The sequence below is a fragment of the Athene cunicularia genome (assembly GCF_003259725.1).
Source record: "Athene cunicularia isolate RWA chromosome 3 unlocalized genomic scaffold, athCun1 chr3_part1, whole genome shotgun sequence".
Taxonomy (NCBI): Eukaryota; Metazoa; Chordata; class Aves; order Strigiformes; family Strigidae; genus Athene; species Athene cunicularia.
Window position 1 is genome coordinate 73,248,427 of NW_020799097.1, and position 24,139 is coordinate 73,272,565.

The 24,139-nt window shown below is 37.9% G+C and overlaps 1 protein-coding gene across 4 annotated transcripts in view; it reads right to left on the minus strand.

The window, feature by feature from the left end:
- UTRN (utrophin) overlaps positions 1-24,139 on the minus strand; it is a 383,489-nt gene that overhangs the window by 246,396 nt on the left and 112,954 nt on the right. For all 4 annotated transcript variants that reach the window (XM_026844327.1, XM_026844325.1, XM_026844323.1 and 1 more), the window contains exons 24-39: positions 23,175-23,330; positions 22,062-22,232; positions 19,717-19,896; positions 18,882-19,016; positions 18,234-18,383; positions 16,692-16,853; positions 16,227-16,355; positions 15,581-15,754; positions 14,866-15,021; positions 13,183-13,353; positions 11,129-11,308; positions 8,450-8,578; positions 8,138-8,308; positions 7,415-7,564; positions 6,071-6,208; positions 5,124-5,276 (exon numbers count right to left, since the gene is read on the minus strand). In XM_026844327.1, coding sequence (XP_026700128.1) covers positions 5,124-5,276; positions 6,071-6,208; positions 7,415-7,564; positions 8,138-8,308; positions 8,450-8,578; positions 11,129-11,308; positions 13,183-13,353; positions 14,866-15,021; positions 15,581-15,754; positions 16,227-16,355; positions 16,692-16,853; positions 18,234-18,383; positions 18,882-19,016; positions 19,717-19,896; positions 22,062-22,232; positions 23,175-23,330 — 2,505 coding nt within the window. The remainder of the gene's footprint in view (positions 1-5,123; positions 5,277-6,070; positions 6,209-7,414; positions 7,565-8,137; positions 8,309-8,449; positions 8,579-11,128; positions 11,309-13,182; positions 13,354-14,865; positions 15,022-15,580; positions 15,755-16,226; positions 16,356-16,691; positions 16,854-18,233; positions 18,384-18,881; positions 19,017-19,716; positions 19,897-22,061; positions 22,233-23,174; positions 23,331-24,139) is intronic.

Below are 24,139 nucleotides of genomic sequence, written 5' to 3' on the forward strand. Positions count from 1 at the left end.
CTGCATATGTAGTGCAAAAGGAAAGAAGACTGCAGCAGAAAAGGTATGTTCATGGATTCACCATTCAGGATTTCTCCTCATGCACTGAATGCTCCTAAGGATTTTATTTGGTTTGTGTTTGGGGCTTTTTTGGTTTGTTTTTTAAAGTAGACATTCCTGTATTGAAACTGGGGACAGCTGTACTTCCACAAGACCTTTGCCACCAAACATGGTATGTTTTCAGTCATTCACTGCACACCAAATAAATAAGATGTACAGGCACGTAAGCATAAATTGAGTCTACTGAAAACAAGTATTATAGACAAGCATCATAAAATACTCAGCATTGCTTTTGATTCAGTAACAGCATAGCAAGCAAGCACCACAGTAAAAAAACAAACTACTCCATATGCTTCAGCTACAAATCCAGCATCTTGGTCCCCAATGCTTCTCAAACACATTTTCCTGAGGCACTGTATATATTTTGTCAGGTTCCATCATTGCAATTTGGAGAAAAAGCCCAAGGCTTAAACAGTGGTATGATTTCCTGTGGAAGGAGAGGCCCCTGCTCCAAAGAAATGAGACAAAGCTTCTACAACTCAAAGTATATTTTCCACAGCAAAGTGGAACAAGCACGGGTTTGAGCAAATACCAGGATACCTGCTACAGCACTGCCACGTGCAACATCTTCACAAGGCAGTTTCTTTAACTTTCCATCATCCCACAAGTCCCATTCTCACACAGGCAACAGTCCAGAATCTAGGCTTCAACCAAATAAGCAGGTTACTAGACTTCATTATCTTCCTACTTCACACACATTGCTTTATCTCCCGTTAGAAAAAACTTGCACAAGATTCGAAACAGCATCTGCTGGCACACAGCAAACTTGTTCTCCACTTGCTGCCAACAGTGACATATACTGAAACTTCCTGTTTCCTCAGCAGCACCGTCCTGGGCCAGGTTGCCCCTCTTCTGCAAAGTTGTGAATTAATTCGTCCTGGTGCTGTTCCTGCAGAGCACACCCCTCATTGCTAATCTCCTCCAGTTGCCTCCCATCACTGAGATTGTTTCCTCCTTTCACAACTCTTCCCTTCTTAAAGGTGAACATATATATGTGTTATAAACACATTAGTGCTTTACTACAGCCAAGTTTTAATTGTTCAGCTGTTCTCTAACTGGCATTGCAGACTGGCAGCTTCTAAAATGCAGCTTAATGTACTAAGAAATGGAAGAGCAGAAGTTTGACATAACTCTCTCAAATCAATCACCTCTCTCAATCAAATCAGTCACAGAAAACTTTTTTAGGGGTTTGGGTGTAGGGGCTTTTTTAATTAAAAAAGCGTGCAAGCGAACCCTTTGCTTAAGGATGCACTAATAAAAAGTTAATCAAAGATTATTTAGGAGGCAATTTAACTAGACGACTTAATATACTTTTTTTTTAATTAAAGTTGATCTCTCTAAATACTAGGAAAAATGTAGGACTGGGGAAAAGGGGGAATACTCAGTTACTAGTGTACATTCCCTAAATAAAGCCTCTCAATGAGAGCTCCTAAAAATAGTTGTAACTCAGTGGCCAAATAAAAATTTGTTTCCTTCTGTACTTACCATCTAGTTTGACCTGTAATACAGAATTTAGTTTCAGAATTTCTTCCCCTTTCCCTTTTTACACTTAATATATTTTGAAACAAAGTCTACCAAAAATTCAACTCAAGCATATACTCTGACTTGCTTTCAAATGGATCATGGAAAATACTGCCCAAGAAATTGGCATAAAATTAAATCATTTACCTTGCATGCTTAAGTACGTATGTATACATTTTAACCAAAAGCCTAATCGCAGCTCACCACACATTACTTATCTTTGCAAATAAATACCTCTTTGGTGAGAAATGCTTACTTTTTAAGCATTCCATGCCCCTTCTCTCTCACACTCATAATATTTCATAGCAGTTGTCTAGGGTTTTCCAAACCTAAAATATCACGTCCATTTTTTTTGTTCTTCTGGGTTAAAGCAGTCAGTAAGCAACAGATTTATGGGCAATGTAGCTAATGGTTCATATATAAGTAACCCAGAACCTTTCATTAAAAAAAGCACAATAGGCAAACAAACATGTTTTCTTTATTACAGGGACAATACTTCAAGAGCCTTCAAGACCGTGTCTGTGTTTCAGTTTGTAGGAAGAACTGAACTGTGCCCACAACAGAAAATTTACTTACTATCTGCAAAATGGTTTTCTAAAATCTGGAAAAATCTCTCAGAAACTTCAGTCAACTAATTACCTCTGCAATTTAAGGTTAATTTTTCCTTTCCCTCATTTTGAGCAAAGTCAGAACAGAGCAATTTAAATAAATACTAAAGCAAAGTTAGAAGAGAAGGAACTCAAGGAGATACAAACTTCCAATGCAGGCTTCTACAGCCAAGAGACTAGTGGCAAAACAAGGGCTATTCAGAAGTACCTGCTATGCGGAAGGGTTACCAGTATTTCAGAGACACTTAACTCCATAATCCCTACTAACATACATAATAAGGAATATTTATGATCCAGCTACTGTCATCAAAACAATATATAGAGATATACGATCTTCAACCACCATAAGTAAGTCCTCTCGTCCACACTCGTTTACAAAAACATAAATAATGTATTACATAAAACCTTAATTGGAGTCTACTCCCCAGCTTGGTGGCCAAAATCTTTCTTTCCCTCCCTGGTTGTTCATTTCAAACACTAGTTTCTCTTCCTCTGCTCACTGCAACTTCCTTACATGAAGGTGAGGGGTTGAGCCAGCTGCACACCAGTGGGTCAATAAATTATTTAGTGCTTTTCAGTCCTGACCAGAGATGAGCAAAAACACTGCAATTTGCTATTTGGTAGTCTGGAGGCCCTACGGATACATCCAGGGTTTTCCTTCTCCTTCATCAGGACATCCCTAGCAACTAAAGAAGGGAGAGTGAGGGTGTCCAAACACAGAATAGATGGTAAAAACTGGGGAGGGGCAGTTTCTGTTACAGAATTTTAGCATTACAGTCCCCCCTGGTGCTGAGAGTAAGTCAAGCTTGGTGGCTCTGAGAAAACTCTGTAGCATCTGTGTTCATCTAAAATAATGATGGCATTTAGAAACACTATTTCTCCCTTTAGAAACGATATGGTCCCATATCATTTTTGGTGTTCAAAATCAATTAGTAAAGCAGGTGAAAGAACAAGCCATAAAAGTAAAGTAAGGTCACTTGAGATAGGCTGGCTTAGCACTCAAATATCAGAAAGCTGGAGGCACAGGCATATGAAGCAAGGACTGCGCTTCCCAAGTTCCACACCAGTAATGAAAACCTCTGTGGTACCTCTCCAGAAGCCTAGCTGACTCAGACAAGAAACTATCTCTGAAGTATAAGGATATTTTTTACACAACTAATTCTGAGTAAAGATAATGTTTCTCCATCAATAGTCTATTGTATTTGCTATGGTAATCCATATTTACATCGTATTATGCATTCACCACCCAGATACCAAGATGCAGTAATCCAGGAATGGATCAAACAGAACCAGGGATTAGCCACAGTATATCCCTAAAGAAAAAAGCTTTATAGGAGGCCAAGAATCTTCCTTAGGTAAGATCAGTCAACCTGCAGCGAGACCAATAGCAACAAGGAAGACCAGTCCATGGCACAACTGGATTGCTCCCATTAGCAGGGAACCATACAGGTGCATCTTCTTCCCTTTTCAATCCAGTAATTGATTCACTCAAAGCAGCTGATGGTCAAACAGAAAAACTCAGTCATGTTAGTTTACTTTAAATGTGTATCCATCTCCTTCAAACAAATTTTCTGGCATCAATAAGGTCCCAAGGATCTCATGTGCAAGTACCACAGTACACCAGGAGTGACCACTGGGGACCCAAGAGAGCAGTCAGAAGTTGGACAGTTAAACAGACCCTGGGGCCATCTTTGCTGCCCAGCTCTGCATGAAAGGCTTATAATTTGAAAAATTATAATTCTCTCTGAAGAGAAACAGATTTAAAATGTTTACTTTTATAGTTGATTCTGAATAGCTTCTGTGAATGAGCAGACCATCTGCCATAGGTTGACAGCGATCATAGGCAGCTGAAGCCACACAGCACTACCACTGTGAGTGAGGAGAAGCACACTATCATCACAAGGTGTGAGTCTCGCAGGGAACCAGAGCGTTCTACTCCTGCCTTCAAGTTAACTGGTGCTGGGTTAAAAAGTTACAGAGCGGTCCAAAATGAGATTGATTGGTTTTAATTATGAACCTTCATATGCAGAAACTGAAAGGTATTTGACAGATTGCCTAGCCCCCATGCTTGTCCAAGAAATTACTTACTGCTTCACAAGATTCCTCACTGTTATTGCCTAAAATATTAATGCAATTACCATGCAGCCAAAGTGTTCTGAAGGATGAAAAGGAGAAATAAAATTTAGAAAAGAACACCAAAACACCTACAAAACCACAACAAAACAAGAAAAAACCACTGAAAGTATCTGTACCCTCAACAATTAAGGCATACAGCTTTCTGGGCAGTAAATTTTATCACACCTTGACTTCCTATTAAATCACTTGTGAAATTGTTTGCCAAGACACACACACACACATTATCACACATAATCTTCCCATCAGAAATACTTCAACCTTTGTCATTTTTATTAACCTTCACTGTGTACAGTAATATCAATCACATGAGGGCAGTTATCACTCCCTAAGCACTTGAGGCAGAGAAAGGCGACATCAGAGTAGTTGCAATATTCCCAACCACAGGATGCAGAGGTCCTGCATTTAAGCCTCAAACAAGGCTTTTATAATACCTGCACCAACCAGGCATTGAATCAGGCTGTTTGAGCCAGTATATCGAAAAGAGCTAAGTATAATCCCCACAAGCAGGACTGGCAAGAGAAACTGTCCTGATTCAGCCACACTGCTCAGATCACACTCCAAGACTTGGGCCTGATGGCTGGGATATTTTGGACCTATGATGACTATGTAGAAATGCCAAATTTCTTAATGAAAAATGAATGCCATCCTTTTGAAAACACTTCTTTCCAAGAAGGTGTCAGAAGAACAGCTACAAAACCCTAATATATGAATCTCTAAAGCTCATTCATAACATTCACTCTGTTTAAGAGTCTCATTTACCTGTAGTTTTTGTTCATCTTCCACACCTTGCAGCCCTGACAGACGGTGCTCAGCCTCATCCAGCCACTTCATTAGACTGTCATGTTCCTTCTTATATCGGGAAAACACTGGAGAGAGTTCTACCACCTGCCTCCTTTGAAATGACCTATATTCCTAAAATCCAGATATTGGGAAAATACAGTATAAGAAGAGGGAAGTAGTGAACAGATCTTAACTATTTGAAAAACAAAAATACTTGAGGCATTCATTTGAAGAAGCAAATTCCAAATTATGCAGTAGTGGGCATTTATTTTTTTAAAATAGCTATGTTCTATTTATCTGCACATACATGTAATCAAAGTCAGCCCAAGGGGCTTACCCTGTCTTTGAGCTACATTTCACCTTATCAACTCTAATATGATTCAAACATGTGAGCTAAAAGTACTATAAGAATACAGGTCCCCTTTGTTCTACACAAAGCCATTTTTCATATGGTACTTGTATGAAAGCACCACAACATACTAGCATCCACAATTGCTGATAATACCCTCTATAGGAAGCAAGATGAATTCACGTTCACACAAACCTCTTCAGCCAAGAACTCAGTGAATATGTTTGTGTACATGTCTATGTAGCCACTCTTCCGACAGTCTGGTGGTGGCGACAAACCTCTGCTGGAGGGCCAGCAAAAACAAGTGAAGCAAATACCCCACTGTCTGCACATATAGGAGGCCCTCTGTGAAGCTGTGAAAAGGACTTTAAAAATCAAACCCACGCCCCAAAACTCTGGAATGACAAAATTCATATTTTGAAATTGCAAAGATTCAGAGTCAGATTAGCGTACACACATTTAACTCTTCCCCAGAGAATCTTATACACTAAAAGAAGTCATAACCAGGTTGTAAGTAGGATGCCAAAGGGAGAATTGCATAAATGAGCTTTAACCGCAATAACTACCACAAACATACCTGCACACTGTTGTACTTTTTCTGCAGAAGCAACAGCTGTATGCGGATCTTCTCTCTCTTATGGTCCTCCATAGGCTGCTGTAACAACTGCCCTCCCCTCTGTAAAACTTCTTCAATCTGAGCTCTTTCTTGATCCAGCTAAAATTACAGAAGTCTCTATTATCCACAGAAAGCTCAACTACGCTTTCCAAAATTAATTTATCTGCTCAAATATTAACAGTAATGGTACAAAACTGTTATTTTATTATCCAAATTTGATCCAAATTCAAGCAGAGATTCTCCTCCACAACTACTAAATCCTAAAATCCAGCTTGGTCATTCCATAAACTTCATAAAGAGAGGCCCTGAAGGAAACTCACTTAGTAAGCCAGCAATAGGCAGCAACAGCAAGAGGGTGCTATGACTTAAGCTCCATGTGTATTCTAAACATTTCTTGACAATAACAAGTAAGTTCAGAGCAGAATAGCAAGAAAACAAAAACATAGTAAGTATGCACAAAAGGAAGCATATGTTCTATAACAATAGGTCTTTCCATAGAGGCCTTTTAAAAATTGTTTTCTGTAGCATACACGCTATTTTCCACAGACTTATATTCAGCTTTCCAGCTCAGTTTATATTTCATTAAAAGGAAGGCAGATAGGGTGGCCTGGCAGGACTTTACCCAATTCTGTAGCCAACAAGTCTACTGTCGACAAGAGGCAAAAGGTATGACAGTTCTATAGCAATGATAGCAGACCCTAGATAAATATCTATAAAATGATAAATTTTGTTCCAAGTTCTTATTTGGACTTGCCATGAGACATATTATAACACTTTCCTTTGCACCTCATCTCACAAGCATCCACTGACCTGACCTATACACTGTGATTTATATGATACCAGTTTGAAGTGCAAAAATATCTACCCAGTGTAATAGAGTCCCAAAATAGCTAAATACATAGTAATAGTCTCAGCTATTTCAACATAATTTCAGACAGTTAGATATGAAGAAATAATGGTTTGCACCCTATTACTCTTACAGGAAGAATTCCTTATAAACAGCTACTTTGAGAAGAGAGAAGATAAATAAAAATCAAAGTTCACTACCAGAATTACATAAAGCCACGATGAAAATACAGACTGATGTATGACTAGCTACTCTCAGTGCACCAGCCAATAGGCGGCAGCAGCAGCTATGGGAAAATTATGTACAGCGTTTCCAGCAACCTAGTAACTCCATTTTCTACTCCTGTCTTAAAAAGACTTTTGTAGGAGAATTCCCCCTTGAAGTCTGAAAGAACATAACCTGTGGACAAAATAGAAAGGGAGTCGGTTAGTTATTTCATTCTTCCATTGTTCACAAACCTTTTCATCTTCCCCACTCAACTCCAGATGCTTTTCCACAGCTTTTAACATATTCTGTAGGTCACACTCAAATTTTTCCAGGTCTGGAAAAGCTACTCTAACTTCACAGGGCTCTGACATGACAGGAAGTCGTTCTTGTCCAACAAGCATCTGCAAAGCAAAACAAAACTTTATTCAAGCTGAAAATTTAGTTGGAGCTGTCATACACAGTTAAATGACTTAAACCAATTCTCCATGAACATGCATACCAGTTCATAGGATCATCAGATATCAGCGTAAAAAAAACATTTCCATACTTGTTTGATCTAACACTGAGAGTTAACATGGATACAGTGTTGACAGGTAATACCAAACTTCTACCTTCAGACTTCAGTCTGAGCATTTTAGTTTCAAAACAAAAAAACCCTCTCCAGTCACATTAGGTTATGGTGTTGTTCTGTGGTTCATATATGTACTGCAATATATACAGTTTTCCTGAATCTTTAACACACACACACTTATTTGTAAATTTTCCCTTGCAACTCAAGTTATCATCTGCTACTCAGAAAAAAGAAGCACTTGGTCTAAAATCATCATGTCCATTTTTCACATATAAATAGATACACTGAAGAGAATAAAAGCAACAAAGTGCTGTTCTAACACAAAAATCTATCCCCTAAAGCTATTTGCCAACATTTTGGCATAGACCCCCCCAAGCATGTTTTGGGACTTGCTCAACCTCACCTTGGCACTTTTGATGTGCTGAGAGACCTTCTCAAAGTTACGATTCAGTTCTGCTAGTTTGGGTTCAACAAGTTCACGGCACGACACCCCCCGACCATTCATTAGGATGATAGCCTGATCACGCACATTATCCACTCGAAGACTAACATCATCTAATTCAGATGTTAAGCGCTAAGAAGTGACAGAAAAAGTGAATGGTTACCTCAGGAAAACAATATTTGAAAAAAAAAAAAAAAAGCAGAAACAGGCAGCAGACCTGACTTGACTTCATTTAGAATCCAGAAGTGGTTACTTGACAGAGATATTTCCTACCTTCACAGTTTCCTCCTTTTTGCTTGCTGACTTTTTCTCAATCTCATCCAGCAACGCTTCAGCCTGATACAACCAAGTACTTATGTGGGCAACATTTTCATCAAAAATTTCTAGCTGGCTCTGATGATTCTGGAAAAAGATGAAAAAAAAAAAAGTATCAATATGAGAAACTTAAATTGCACAAAACACCTCAACACAAAACCCAAACACACCCAACAAAAACCACACACCAAAAAAGACAACCCTGGCAAAACCACTATTATGAGTAAAAAGATCAATGTAATAAAGCATTATGGATATACCTTGGAAAGGAACACTTACACTGAAGTTGTACCTTTCACATTCAGTATTTACAAGCATTCAATTTTCATTCTAGACCCTTCAATATTACTGTTCCTAATTCATAGAAAGGGAAACAGAAACAGCTGAGGTGGTTTGTCCAACTAAATACAATGTATTACAACATTACAGCCAGACCACAACATCTCAACTGACCAAAAAAACCCACGATTTTTTCAGTTATTAGAAGATAAAGCAGTACACTTTATGTGTGGTGGTTGTTGGGGTTTTTTTTAACTGAAAGGGTATTAGACCAAAACCTACAAATTGTATTAGTCAAGTTTTGATATTTTACTGATTACATTAAAATATTTCTTCCTCTTAAGAAAAGTCACCACATTGTAGATGTTTTAATTAGGTATTCTTTCATATGAAGTCAGAAACTGTAACATTAGGTACCACAGACAGAAACACCACATTGTTCTGTGTGACAAAACAAAGTTATTGGAATACCATGCTTCTTAACCCAAGAAAGGATAGCTAAGCTTTGATCTTTTAGACTAACAAAACAAAGGGAGGGGATGGAAGAGAGAGAAGGCCTATGATTGGTCTCTATATCAACGTGAAGAAACTTCTATCTTCACCTACCAAAAAGAACAATTTAACCCAACCAAGTCAGCACAAGGACAATAATCATCACCTGTCATGAACATAATTTAGAAGGGTTTTAGTTGTGGATCATCCTTACAGCATTTACAAATAAGGGTAAACTACCTGACTACTCCCAACATGGACATCACTGGATTATGAAACAAACAGCATGATCTGCAGCAGGCACTGGACAGGATGCACAGGGATCATCACCTAGATATACACCAAAGTTGCCACAATTTCAGCCCATACCATGGGCTTCTGAGGGTGGATTGTTGTAACTAGCTAAACAACGCAGAAATACCTCAATTATCTGAAAATATCAGTTTGATGCTAGCTTCAACTTTAGACTGTTTCACATCCATTTAGCGAAACTTGCAGCTTTAGGCTGTATAATACATTTAGTCATCCATTTACTCAGCCAAACAAGACACCATTGGTCTCAACTCCAAGTTGGCATATTCTTTAACACTTGCAGTTATGGGCTGTCCGAAAGAGCAACAGGCTGACAGAGGGTCCAAAGTGCTTTGCTGAACAGCACTAGGAAGTTATCAATAGCCCATTAAGTTTACAGCCATTAGGCCTTAAGGAAATCCATTGACACAAAAATTCTCTGTTCATGCTGGAGCTGGTACAGAGGTATCTTTTGGGCTGAATAAAGAGCAGCACATGCAGCAGCCTCACAGAAATCAAATTTTTTGGGCTAGTTCCTTTTGTTTTCTACTTGCATTAATAAATTCATGAGCTTATAGAAAGTTACATAGAAAACACAAGATCTAACTTCTAGTCTCTAATTAACATGCTATGAAACAAACAACACTTCTATAACATGGTGGATTTTTTCCCCTCATTTTCATCTGGCAGAATCAGCTACTACCAGTTAATGAGTAAACCCACTATTTGTGGTTAATGAGTAAATCCATTATGAACATGTGTACACCCCATAGCACATGCAGCCTATATGCGATGCTAGATGCTCCCTTTCAGGATAGCTTAGAAAGTTACTGCTATGTACTAGTGCAGCAAGAATTGTATTAGGAGCTAAATAACAAGTGGACACAAAAGGCTAGCACTATTGGTGTAGCAAAGGAGAAAGCGATAAAACACTAATAGGGAAGAGGTACCAGGAGATAAATTTCTAAATAAGGACTAAAAATAAAAAATGTAATGTGATGGCACATAAAGTGAGGGAGAAAGGAAAGATAAAGTCATTAAAACAACAGATGGGTGAGAAGTGTTCTCCAAGCATATGCTGGATTTTTATTGAAAAGTGGAATTACAACAAAGTCTAGGGAGTGTAAGAACGCAGAAAAGAGACCTGGCACTGAAGCCAGGAGGAAGAGAAAGGCAAAAAGAAAGAAAGAAAAAAAGAGTTAAACCTAGTTTTATTCTCTACAACTAAGAAGGTTATTCCCCCTAGGTCAAGTTAACTGTCTACCTGGGACATTTACATAGTTCATCACTCTCGCATCCAGATTCTGCATTTTCATCTTCTACTCACTAAGCAATAGCCACTACTACCAAGTGCATGGCACCAATGCCTATCAGCACCTCCAAACAGTCACCCTGCACATTGTATATAACCTCATGACTCACCTCCCCATCTAAAAAGTAACCAAGCACTCTATATTAAGTCCAGGAGGCACCATGGAAGCTTCACATACCAACAAAGTGAGACAAGTAAAAACTACAACTGCTCCAAGGGTGTGGAGGAAAAACCACCCTGAATATTTCTTATGCACAGCTTACCAACAAGGTGTCACACCAGTCCTCAGTCCAAGTCCGAACTCTGCTCCAGCCAGCATTAAGGACACACAGCTTCTCCTCCAGGGAAGTCTCACTGCCTTCCACCAGAGCCTGGAGTGCAGTGCAGCTTTCCGTGATGCTCTTCAAATCAGCTTTCCTCCTCTCCAGCTCTCTCAGTACATTCTGAAACAAGAGGGGCCATTAACACTGCACACTGCTCTCTGACACAAGGGCAAGGGAGTCAGATTTTTACCTCCACAGGAAACAAATAGTATTACAGATGATCTTCACTTGAGAAAAATTAAACCAAGTAGAATCACCTTCTGCTTATACTCACTCTCTGTAGATACTAATCTCTTTTTATGAGAGAGGAAGTAAGCAAGAGCATAATGCATGTAAGTGTCCTGAATAACAACTTGAGACCATTTTGTTTTGTTGTTTTATATCTTCACAGTTCCTTTTCATTATGTAAGTAAAGCAAATGCATCACATCACATTACAGGTCCAGTCTTAAAAGGTTCTTTCCTGCACTGTCAAACACCACAGAGAATGAAATTTTCAAGAGACACTTTGGATTTCTCTGTACATTTTCATATGAAAGTACTGTTACAGTTGGCAGTGATGGGAAAAGTGGTACACCAAGGCCAAATCGGTTTTTGAGAACCACCATCACTCATTACTGCACATGTTCAATTCACTTGCTACTTACTCCAGAAGCCCTATTGTTATATCACCTATACGTAGATATGTAACTATATGTATCTTTAGCTCCAATATTTTTCCAAGTCATCTCTGCTTTTAAATATTTTTTTTAATCTAAAAAAAAAAATCACCTTCTTTGAAAGAAGGCATACTGACATAAGAATTTATAGTATGCCATCTCTTGAATATCGATACATGGTTTCCATGTGGAAAACAGTACCTCTTACAATACAAGATCATCGATTATTATTAACATCTGGCTGTTTTAAAAAGCTCTCTGATGTCAGTGTACAGTGTGTGGAAGAATGCAGTTAATCACAACTAGTGTCTGGAGATCATTGAACATTTTATTATCTGTGAAGTAAATAATTTATTATTTTATCTTAACTTCTTATCTTAGAGACTGAAACAAACACTCCAGTTAATACATTTTAAAATTGCCTCTAGAAAACGTTAAGATAGGAAGGACAACTTTGCATGCAACATAAAGGGCTTGTCCTCTGGTGGTGCGTAATATTTCATGAACTATTTGCATTGCTTACAAATGTATAGTAAGTATACTTCAGTATGTATTTACAAGTTTGCTTGGAAAGAAATATTAGACAGCAGAAGTGTAGTGCTAATAATTGCTAATCCTGAGTGAAGGGTGAAAACTAGTTATAACTAGGCGTTTTTGTAATTTTGCAAGATTCCAGGTTTTAAGATTGCACACAAATCTATTCCAAAAGTAAAAGGTGACGGAAAATGACTGGAAAGATTAGTATTGCTCAACTGTATCAACTGACACTTTATGCAAAACTCCAACTAATACAAGTTTCTACAGTATAAGTAGCTACTATCCTTCAGAATAATTATAAACACATTTGCCTGCCTCACTGAAAAGTTCCAAGTTATAGATGAAAGACAAGGAATTACAGGAGCGTTTTGCAAAGTCACAATTTGGAAGACAAAGTTTTTTCAATGAAAAGTTACAAACTCAATTTTTCATGAAAAAACGTCAATGAACTCTCAGTTTGCTCCTCTAGTAAAGTATTTGATCCAGCCGAAAATTATAGTTGCTGATAATATAATTATACTTACAAAGTGTGCTTGAGATAGTCACTTAAATACCTATTAATAACAAATATGTAGTAATATCTTTAATATTTTGCTGGCCACATAAGTTTGAGGCAAGATGCCTACAATGAAACAGATCAGGCTGAGTAAGGTACCGAACATGATTTACTGAATCTACTAAAATTTCATGATGTAAGAGATATAGGAACAAGTTACAAGGATTTAAATTCACAGCTACTTCTACATAGTATTGCCATAATGTTAAAAAATTATTCTACAGATATTTAGAGCGTGCTTACTTTGGCCCATGCAATCTCAGAATCTAGATCAGAAAGCAAGCTCTCTGAAGTGGACTTCTGCACGAGCTCAGCCTCAGTGCTATCTAGCCACTCTGACAAAGAGGCAGCCTCTTTCTTCATTTTGCGTGCCAGCTGGGATGCTCTTTCGAGGTCTTGTTTTCCTTCCGTCACCTACAAAACAGTAAAAAAAAATTAGATTTTAAAAGACAGCAAACCAAAAAAGTGCTAGCCAGCCAAACTATCCACCCAAATATATAAAATCCTTGCATTTTAAGACTGTCTTGCATTAGGGAAGGACCCGGAAAAGTCATTTATAAACATCTGCATCTTACTGTACAAACCAGAATATATAAAACTAGAATCATTTTAAATTAAGATACACTTAAAGAAGACAAAGAAACCTGCATACCAACTTATTTATAGCTAGTAATCATCAAATTGATGTTTAATCTTTATTATGATCTTTAAACTGAAACTCAAGGGGATACTGACTGGATTCTGTAACACACAAAGGTAAAATTCAGTTGCTTTTTGTATTTTGATAGACCTGTCAGCAGAAAGTTGTAAAGAAAAATTTCACTGAAAGTGTAGCCTGCCCTTGAAATAATCTCAGTAAAGTGAAGATGAAATTTGCTCTTTGCTGCAGTATAATCAATTCTATTTCTCATTGGCTATACAATTAGTCTGGTCAAACTTTCAAACAGACTTGAGAATAAATTCAACCATAGCAGTCAGAATCAATTGACATTTCGAAAAATTGCCTTCTGTCTCAGCTTAGTGTTTGCATGTATTTATTCAAAATAACGCACACTCTGAAGATCTAAAAAAATAAATTCAGACACAAACAAAATAACAACATTATACTGCAAATAACTCTGCCTTTCTGTCTTTTCCCAATTTCTTGTCTGCATGCTTTCTGAGTTATAGATGTACAGGTTCCATTAGAATCCACACCTTCATGAATGTTCTCCACTTTACAAGAGTAAAGTATTTCCTAGGGCCCATTTCAAGATACCCACAGCTTCATCCACAGATCACTGAGCAGGCATCAGTCTGCTCAGACTTCTCTTTTAGTTCAGGTATGTAAACAAACTATTTTCCTCCCGCCTCTTAAGGGTTTAACCATTTTCAAACATTTCACTTAGATAAATAACTATTGAATTATTTAAAAAATTACTCAAACCAATACTTAATGCAGTTCATAGGAAATACAGGTTCCTGGCATTTTCTACTTCAGACTGAGAGAAACCCTTTAGATGGATTACGATTAGAAACCATCATGACACCTCCTAAAAAAATTTACACAAATTCAAATTTCTCATATGATTATTAGATAGGTAAAATTATCTTGCAGGCTGGTTTACAGACAAGAGAAGGTACAACAGTGCTCAAAGATTGTAAAAAATAGCAGGCCAGCTTTGCCAGGATGGTGAAAGCTCTGTGAACCTTCCTTTTTTCAAGGCTACCTCCCCTTCAGGAACACCCTGTGAGCAGAGGGATCTTGTACAACTACAGGATTGTTATGTGTAATCTTTAATCTCCCAACCAAACACTCCTGAATATAGCAACTAGCCTATACTGTATCAGCTTCAGAATCAAACTTAAAACAGCATCTGACATTAAAACAACTAGAAGGGAACTTACATACAGACAAATGCTCATATGTACATTTGCTTTTCTTACCTGTGCCCCCAAGTCATTGTAAAGAAATTTCAATGCTGTCAGTTGTTCGTCCATCCCTTTGGGATTGTCTGTCTGTTGTTTCTGTACAATCTGCCTTCCTGTCTTGATGACAGTTTCAACCTCCAATTTCACCTCACTGAGGGTTTTATAGAGTTTCTAGAAACACAAATATGTATATATCAGTAATCGACTTCTAGTGCAGACTTTCAGACTTCGCTTCACTTGGGGACCTGACCATCAGATTGAATTTAAACTCTGAGCTTCCAGTTAAGAGCAATGTCTGCCAAGATTTCAAACTCCTGATGTTCCATATTTTATTCTAATTTTACTTTTCAACAACAACAACAAAAAAATATCCCGATAATTTAGCAGCGTTTACTCCATAACATCACATGTGGCAAGGCAAACATTGTGATCTGTACTTGATCTTATGCATAGTGTAGTTCTAATACTAAGAAACAAGCAAACTTGCCCCTGGAGTGATGCTTCTCTGAAATACAAGGATAAGCCAGGGAAAGGAGTTTATAAACAAATCAACAATTCCACCACATCTGTGATCAGCAATCCACTACTTTTATGTCCACATTCTCACTCAGAAGAATTAGAGGTTTTAAATTACCAATTGTTCTTTTGGCATTTTGCAAAGGGTTTGCAAAGAAGAATCACACAAGAAACACACCCCCCCAAGCATGAGTTAAGAACATTGCATACTTACCATGCAACTGTCCAGATGAGCTTGGATTATGTCTGGGTCAGTATCCTTCACATCCAAGACATGAAGTTCTGCTTTTACACCATCCAACACCCGCTTGCAATCCAACATGCGCTGCTCAAAATTGGCTGGTTTCTGGAAAAGCTGGTACTTTGTAGATACTTCACGGAGTTTTCTCTGTTTTAATGAGCATTATGTTAAAAGATTGTTTAGATTTACTGTCTGCACTTTAGAATATAACATTTAAAGTATCTGTCCCCACAGATTCTAATTCACCTCTCCTGTCACCACAACTCAATATACATGGCAACTCTACTTGCCAAGCCAAATTCCATCACCTATGCCTAATCTCTACCCTGAGGTGCAAGAGAGCTATAATTTCGTATCATACAGTTTCAAAATATCCGTTCTACTAAAATCAGAGACTTTCTGACTTTCAGCATTTATCCCACAATACTTATGAAATTTAGGCTTCCTTATTCAATTCATCTAGTGATACTTGTTTCCTAATGAAAAGCACATAAAAGCATACACTATTTACTTCTGAGATTCGGTTGACCACACCAAGCAATTTACAGGCTGACAATAGCAGTAATTGAAAACCAGAAGCTCTTCACATTTAAATTCTTATTGCAACTCTCATTTTTACCTGCAAAGCATCCAGCTGAGTTCCACCACGGGGAGACCTGCATTCAGGAGAAGCAGGAGGGAAAGAGCGAGCACTTTTCTTGAGCTCCTCTAAAGTGGATTCATGAGCTGCAATCTCAGCTTGAATTTTCTGCCACGTCATAGAAACAGGAAAAAAAAATGTTACAAAATTGCTTGCAGAGAGGAAAAGGAACTTGCATACCACCTACTACCCAGCAGAAGTAAATTCTCTCTGTAAAAGTTAAACACTACCAGGTTTATTTTAAATATTCTGGCTCTGGTTTCTAAACTGAAAGCCATTAAGATTGTTATTCAATACAACCTTCTTAAAACAGGAGAACAATTGAGATTACAGAAGATATCACCTAGTGCATCAGCACAGGACTGAAATGAAGCCTTCATGGATTACTAAATCTAGGCTGAGCACTGACACGAGATATTTCAAAATGTTTCATAGTGAAAATACCTGGGCCTCCTGAGGCATCTGAAACGCATCTACCCTATCAGTCAGGTAAGATGTCAGCTGTCTATCCAGCTCTGCTAAATTTTCCTGCAAGACCTGCAACATGTGGTCAGTTTCTCTCATGGTCTGAAGATGCTGTTCCAACGTGATCTGCCGGCTCACTGCCTGAGTGGGACAGAAAGGTAAGACAAAATGGAACAGTAATTCAATATGAATGATATTAAACTTTATATATCAAAACAAGGTGGGGAGGCCCAAAAAATCCTATGCAGAAGGACAGGTTCAAAAGAGCAAGCCTTAGACAGCAGCAATATCTGAAGCCTGCTGTGATTCATACCAGTAACTGACAAGCAGTGGCACAGGAGAGTTTTGCTGCTAGATACACAAGATGGTGAAAACAGGTGTCTCCTATCACCTTTAAAAACATACAGGTTTCAAAAACTACCTATTCAATGGGTATCAGGGACTTTGTAGTATACTACAGATTAGTATTGTTTGATGTGTAAACCTGCACATTTTCTTTCAAAACAATAAACTCTTACAGTGTGAAAACAGGTTCACAGTTCCTTTCCTCCATTGCCTCTCCCTTCAACAGCAAAACCTCTAAGTTCATCTGAAACAGCACTACTTGCATGGAAACACAAATTCCACACTATCAACACATGCACAGACCAACGGGTGCATACACACACACAGAGATGCGGAAAAGTTGTCAACAGCCCAGTATGTCAGTGTTGTAGCTGCCAAAACAGATAATTTTTATATAGCAATAAATACTGTTGTAACAGGAAAAACAATAGTGAACACTAACTTAAATGACAGCACATCGCCCCCAGCTGAGGGCACTGCATTCATGTTGCTCACTGTAATGAGGATGAACTGAAATTCCCTCTGTGACTGCACTCTGGCAGTGACAGAAAAACACTCCCATCCTACAATTTGGCAGGGGCCTTTATTACTGGGATACAGAACAAAAGTTACAAATTTATGCAAGCTGAAATACAACTAGTCTTCCTCTACTTGTCTAATCTTTTCTAGATTTAATTAAAGTATGAGAAGGGGACAACGTAATAGATGGAGAATGAGAAGAATGTTTTCCTTCTGTTCCTTATTTCAGTGCGACTTCTTCCTAGTTATTTCAAAGAGTGAAAGTGTCTCTTATTCATGTTCCTCATTTTTACAGTTAGTGTGCAGCTCACCAGTATTTATGGCAGTAGGAAGGGAATATCAACCTCAGTTATTGAACTGTCCCCCTTGAGATTCAAATTGCCTTTTTGGCAAAATTACCTGAAAAAATACTGGGGATCCTTGCAGTGCAAAGCTGTGCAAGTGTGCAAAACAAAACCTGACCCAAGTCAGGAAAAGACCAAACATCTTTCTCAGGGCATTATTCCAAATTGAAAACAGCTGACAACACTGTGAAGGTTTCTCCTCTTTTCCTGTACTGCAGTCCTGCATCTATGAACTCAGCTATCTAATAAGAATCATTTCAGGCCACTGAGCTGAAAAACCCAGTCTACTTCAACCCTGCCCCCAAATTCTTACCAAATGACTCAATTCCTCATAGCGGGCATTGAAAGTCTCCAATTTTTCACTGATGATGTCATCAAGAATCCCTCCATCAATCAGTGTCTGCCCAAGTTCCCGAATCTGGGTTCGATTATCAGCCGGATGACGCAGGACGGATTCCAGGGACTAATTAGCAGAGAAAGTTTTAAAGATTAAGACACTGAATATTACTGCATTTTCAGAGGTGGAAATCTGGCTGCATGTTCAGAAGTTCTACACTTCAAATGTCTTGAGAGTGCTCTAAAAGCATGAATTATAGCTTAATCCATGATGACACAGACAAATACAGTGGTCATTTTGCTTTAGATAATTAAACTTCACAGCACTTCTCACATTCACATCATTTCATACTATAGTGCTGGAAGGAATTAATCAATTTACACAGGACAGTGGCAAGCATACAGTTTTATCATTGTACCAAGTATGGCACAACCGTGTACAGCAAAACTCGGCTTTTGGTGGAGGATCTTACAAATATCCATTCCAGGTTCAGAGTAATGTTCATTTAACCTGAAGAATCAGAATATTCAGTGCATTTCAGTATTCTACTTAAGTGTAGAATTTGGGGGTTTTTTAAATGGAGCTATCTGAAAACTTACAAATTAGATAGAGTGCCTACAATACCTCAAGAGCGTCATTGACAGCATCCAATTTATCAGGCAGATGTTCTGTCATTTGCACCCCCTCTTCCAGATTGTTTAGCCAAGCTGTTTCTAAATCAAGATACTGAAGCAACTCAATCCAACAGGACCACACCTCCTAGGAACAACAGAAAAAACATGTTAGCCTAGAATGCCAGGCATAGCTCATAGACCATATGAATAGCTTCAAGAAATTATGTTTGAGACATTCACCTAAAATAGGCAAGTAGAAAATATTCAAAAGCATGCCATGGCACAGTAAGTTCTCTACAGAAAAACCTGCAACTCAACTATAGCAGTAAGATAAAAAGAAATATGCAAAATACACAGTCTTTACACTCATGCTAAAAATTATTACCAACATCCAGATTCTTGTAATGATTTAGATTGGAACAATCGTTACAAAGAATGTAACAAAATGCATCCCCTCCTCTTGAAAGACAGGACACATACAGCCTACCCCAAACTATAATCAACATGCTTAATTATCATTGTATTTCAACCTTTAATCTCTGAGAAGTTATTTTTGTTGTTGCGAAAGACACATGGATGGATAACACAGCTGTAAGATGAGGTTACTTATTTGCACAAGTGTTGCTTACAAAACAAATTATAAAAGCAAAGTTAGATGGTGTCTCACAAGATTGAGATTCCAAGAATGTCATCTCAAGTGAAAGTCATCTTGGAAAGGAGCCACAGCAAAATGCATTTATGCTGAAGCTACTGGATTCAGTGACAAAACAGGATATTTTCAGTATCCTCCATTCCTCTAGTGCCACCTGCCTCTGTTTTACTAAGCTGAGAGCTGTCATTCTTACCTCCAAAGTGTGGCATTTCCCCCGGATCCGATTGCACAATAGCTGGTAGTTCTCCAGCACAACATTCAGCTCGGTTGCCAGGTCTTGACCACTAGACGGCACTTTGGTAGCCAACATCTTGATGTTGTCTTTAAGAATCTTCACCCGCACCTCTTTCTGCAACACATCCTCCTTCGCTCTCTGACCAAAGAAATGTATTACATAATCAGTCCTGAATTGCCCTACAGTCAACTATTCACCACTCAAACCAAGATCAGTAATTTAACCTTGGAAGTGTTGCTATGAAAATATTCTTGGGTCTGAGCACAACAAAATATGGCACTGACTTGCATGGAATTCAGATTATGTTAGTAACTGTTGAAAAATACTATTTTATTAAATATACTGACATATTCTCCATTTATGGTTTGTTCATTAAAAATCTGTAACTCCAAACAAAAAAGATTAAGTTCAGTGATATTTATACCCTAGCATGCAGATGTGAAAAAGGGAAATGAACCAGAAAAAAAAAAATAGAGATCTGCTAAAAACTAGCATATGAGGAGAAAAAGGTAAGTGAATTTACAGAAGTTATCATTTTGAGAGCTCAGTTAACTGTCTCCCAAGCTTATCCAGGAAAGATGATGTAATTACCCAGGACACATGCGACTACAAAACTGGAACCTCTCCCGTGGCTGTTGGGTGTGCTGAGGAACACGTGAAAAAGACTACCAGAGGAATTCCTTCAACCCAGCCGCACTTGTAGTTTGGTAACAAAAGTATAGGATAAGCACAGCAAAACTAACACATAGGCCTGAAGAAACTATATTATCAGTTGTCAAATTTTGCCCTAACCAGAATTCAGGAAGCAGGACAGCTGAAGACAGATCATGCAGACCAGTCTGAACCTGTCTGTTGAGACAACTAGAAGGCTCCAGAAATAGAGACTGTCCCATATCTCTCTCTCTTCAGGTTTCAAAGACAGTTTTATGAAGTTGAAAACCTTTCATATATAAGGCACTGCACTTACAGTAGAATTTAGTACATGACAGCATTATTGTTGCACATATTGTTCAAGATGTCTTCTAAATGTGAAGCAATCAAAAAAATGCCCGTTAATGGAAGATCAAAAATGGAAAATCTGGGCAACGTTATTAAAACCACCTAGCCTCATCCTAAACCTACTCCTTCAAATGTCAGCAGGAGTTCCACTGTTCAAGTGAGAGCAGAATTAGGCAAGCTTAAGAGTTTTTCTAAGCCTTATGCAAAAAATGCTTTTAGTGAAATATACAGAGTGTTCTTTCCCAGTCCTAAATACATAGTCCCAACATAATATTCTTACTGCAAATGAAAGAGGATATGCAAGTGTTACAGTAAGCTTACTGGATCACTGATATATCTGCCAAATTGAAAATTACAGAATATAATCTGGATTTGACAAACGTAAATGTGCTCAGTCTCTCAGATTTGCCACTGAGAAGAAGGTTCATTCTTTTCTTGGCTTGTGTTCAGCAGACTGTCAGACTATATGATCACAAAAGGCTTCAAAGGACATGAATATATTAAAACACTTGTTAAAGACTGCTTCAGAAAGCCTCTTCAAAAAAAGAACAATTCAAAGCTTCAAATAGATTTGTCAAAGCACTTGTAAGGGACAAAAAATTCTTTATTTTATGCTCCATCAAGTAACAGTGCAGTGGATAGTCATTTAAATAATGTGCATACAAGTCAAAACATTTGTGAAGATATGTCTGAACTCTTAAAATTAAAAGCAGAAAGAATTATTGTTTACTCTGCACATACATCCAAGAAAATTATCTATTCAACCAGTAATTTACAATGAGACAAAAATAGCTCATTCCTCTCCATTTTTTTAGCCACTAGTCCCAAAATTAGAGAAGTAGGGACCAGTATTACTGTTTGAAATTGTTTTTCTAAATGTGGAGTTACTATTTCTAGGGGACAAGAAACTGAAGCCCAACAGCTAGAAGCAGGAGAATATGTTTTCACAGCCACTAATTTACACAGGTATAATATCACCTTTTTCTCTCAAGTTTCATCTCCTGCAACAATTTTCCACATTCTTAGTGTTTAATACGCTATACATAGCAAGCCTGGCTCAACAGCTGGGCAAGCTGCTATTCATTATGAAATGCCTACCCCTCATAGCCAAACAGAACATCTGCTTTTATAGTTTGTGCTTTAAAATAAAAATTCCACAAAGCAAAGCTGAAAAATACCACTAATCTTGTCATGACCTGAGCTCCTTTCCATGTAAATAATAATTCCACAAAAGGTCAACCTCCAAAGCCATTAAATTTTGTTTCACTTTAATCAGGTCTCTACAATGACCTAGTATTCCTGACCTTCATTTCCTCCACCGCATTCTCTAGCTCTTCAGGGGACTTGTATTCAAAATCTTTCTCCAAATATTCTTCTTCAGCTTGGGTCATCCATTCTTGCATCTCTGCCAAATCCTTCTTCAGATTTACAGCTTTTTCCTGACTTTCAGACAGGCGATTTTTCTGACTAACGATCTAGAAACCAAGGTGGAGGAAAAAACAGCAGTTTTGTTACTTAAATGTCCTTGTACATATGAAAAACCACAAGTCTTTCTTAAAAAGTTTTACTACCAAAATATTTTCAGGGCTTTTTAATTAACAAAAGACTTTTACATACACACACACTAACTCATGATCCCCTTTTTATCAAATTAACAAAATCTAGAGATGAGGGAAGGAGAAAAATGACCTTTTTAAATTTATTGCATGTAAACTGGTAACAATCCCTGTAAAAAGTCAGAAAGGGAAAAAAAACCCTCTCTGATCCCAGAAGTTAGATTTATCTTTATACAGAGCACTAAAACACCCTTCAGGCCTCCTTTCTTTCCACAAGCCAGGCAATCTGGATTCTGTATCAACAGCAACGTTCTCCAGCACAGATCCTCGTCAGGCATCGCAACTGAAGTAGTATGTTTCTACAGATAGTAGAAATCTTCCACCCAAAAGAAACAACCAAATACACCAGAATGAAGTGGTAATCTATTTATAGCCATTTATTTTTTTAAAGCTTCTTGGAAGCAGGCATTACACAGAGCCAGAATAATAATCCACATTTCAGGAATAACAGAACAAAAAGGTCAGACTTCCCTCCTACCCACCCCAGAAAGAACAGCATGAGGCAAAATGAACAAATAAATTTTTGGTTACAAACAATTAAAGGAGTTCCTGTGCTCCTTCCAGTTAGGTACTGAGAAGTGCATGTATTCAAACAAAACTACTGTTGCACAGGTATCCTCTAACGTATTTGCACTTCTGAAGGATTCACTGGACTAAATCGGATTGCACCCGCTTTGGTTGTGTGCCATTGGTAGGATGGTGAAGTGAAGCAGGGAACCAGTGGGATGAGTATGTTTTACTTGTTCCACCCTCAGACAAACATCTACAGTAACAAGCATGAGCAACATGTGGAGAACTCACCTGTTTGCTCAGTTTCTCCCATTGAGTTTGACAGTCTACTAGCCTAGACTTTGCCCAAGTATTTATGCTTGCAATAGGCTGAGCTCTTAAAGCAGACTCTACTTCTTTCATTTCTTTCAGTGATGGTTCAATTGTCTCCATTTCGTTGACAAACATCTGAGCACACAGAGAAAATGAACATTCTTCTTTAGCAAGACATTACACAGATTCATAGGATACCAATAATTTTGTATTTTTTAATTATATCAGAGAAACTTCAATTAAAAAGTAGCTTTTCAATTTAAAAAAAAAAAAATAATCTCAATGCTGTGTTCAATACCAGATGGTTTAAAACAGTCCTTCAGTGGCCCAAAACATCAGAACTTTGCAACTAAAAAAACAGAATACAGCTTACCATACATAGTGCAAATGTTCTCACATGACAAATGTCAACACCAGAAGAACTGAAGCTTGAAGATTAGATACACTAAATACCCTGATCTTTCTGGCATATCTCAGATGCGTATTCTCCCAGAAACAAACATTTGAAGGTACACTCTAACTATTTATTATGAGATAAAATTCTACTTATTTGTGATCATTACGTGCCACTGACTAGGAAGGAATCTGACTTGTAAGGCACATACAATCCCTAAACCCTAGGAGTTTCATCAGAGTTATTTGCTTGTTAATTCTATTGCCCTTGGGAGTTGAATGCAGAACGCACTTTTGACTCTCAGAGTAAATGTTCTAATCACAAAATTGGGAAAAATATATAAACCTTTTCAGAGGAAAAAATGTCAGCTTGTAGATGAGTATTTGTAAATATAGTGAAGACCTTTGAAAAGTACAGAGTTATGGCTACACACAAGGAACCAATTAAAGTGTGCCCTGAGGAAAGATAAGACAATTTTTCTGGCAGTCTTTATGAAATGTGTCATGGACAGTATTTAATAATACAAGCAAAATAATAAAGAAGATATGCT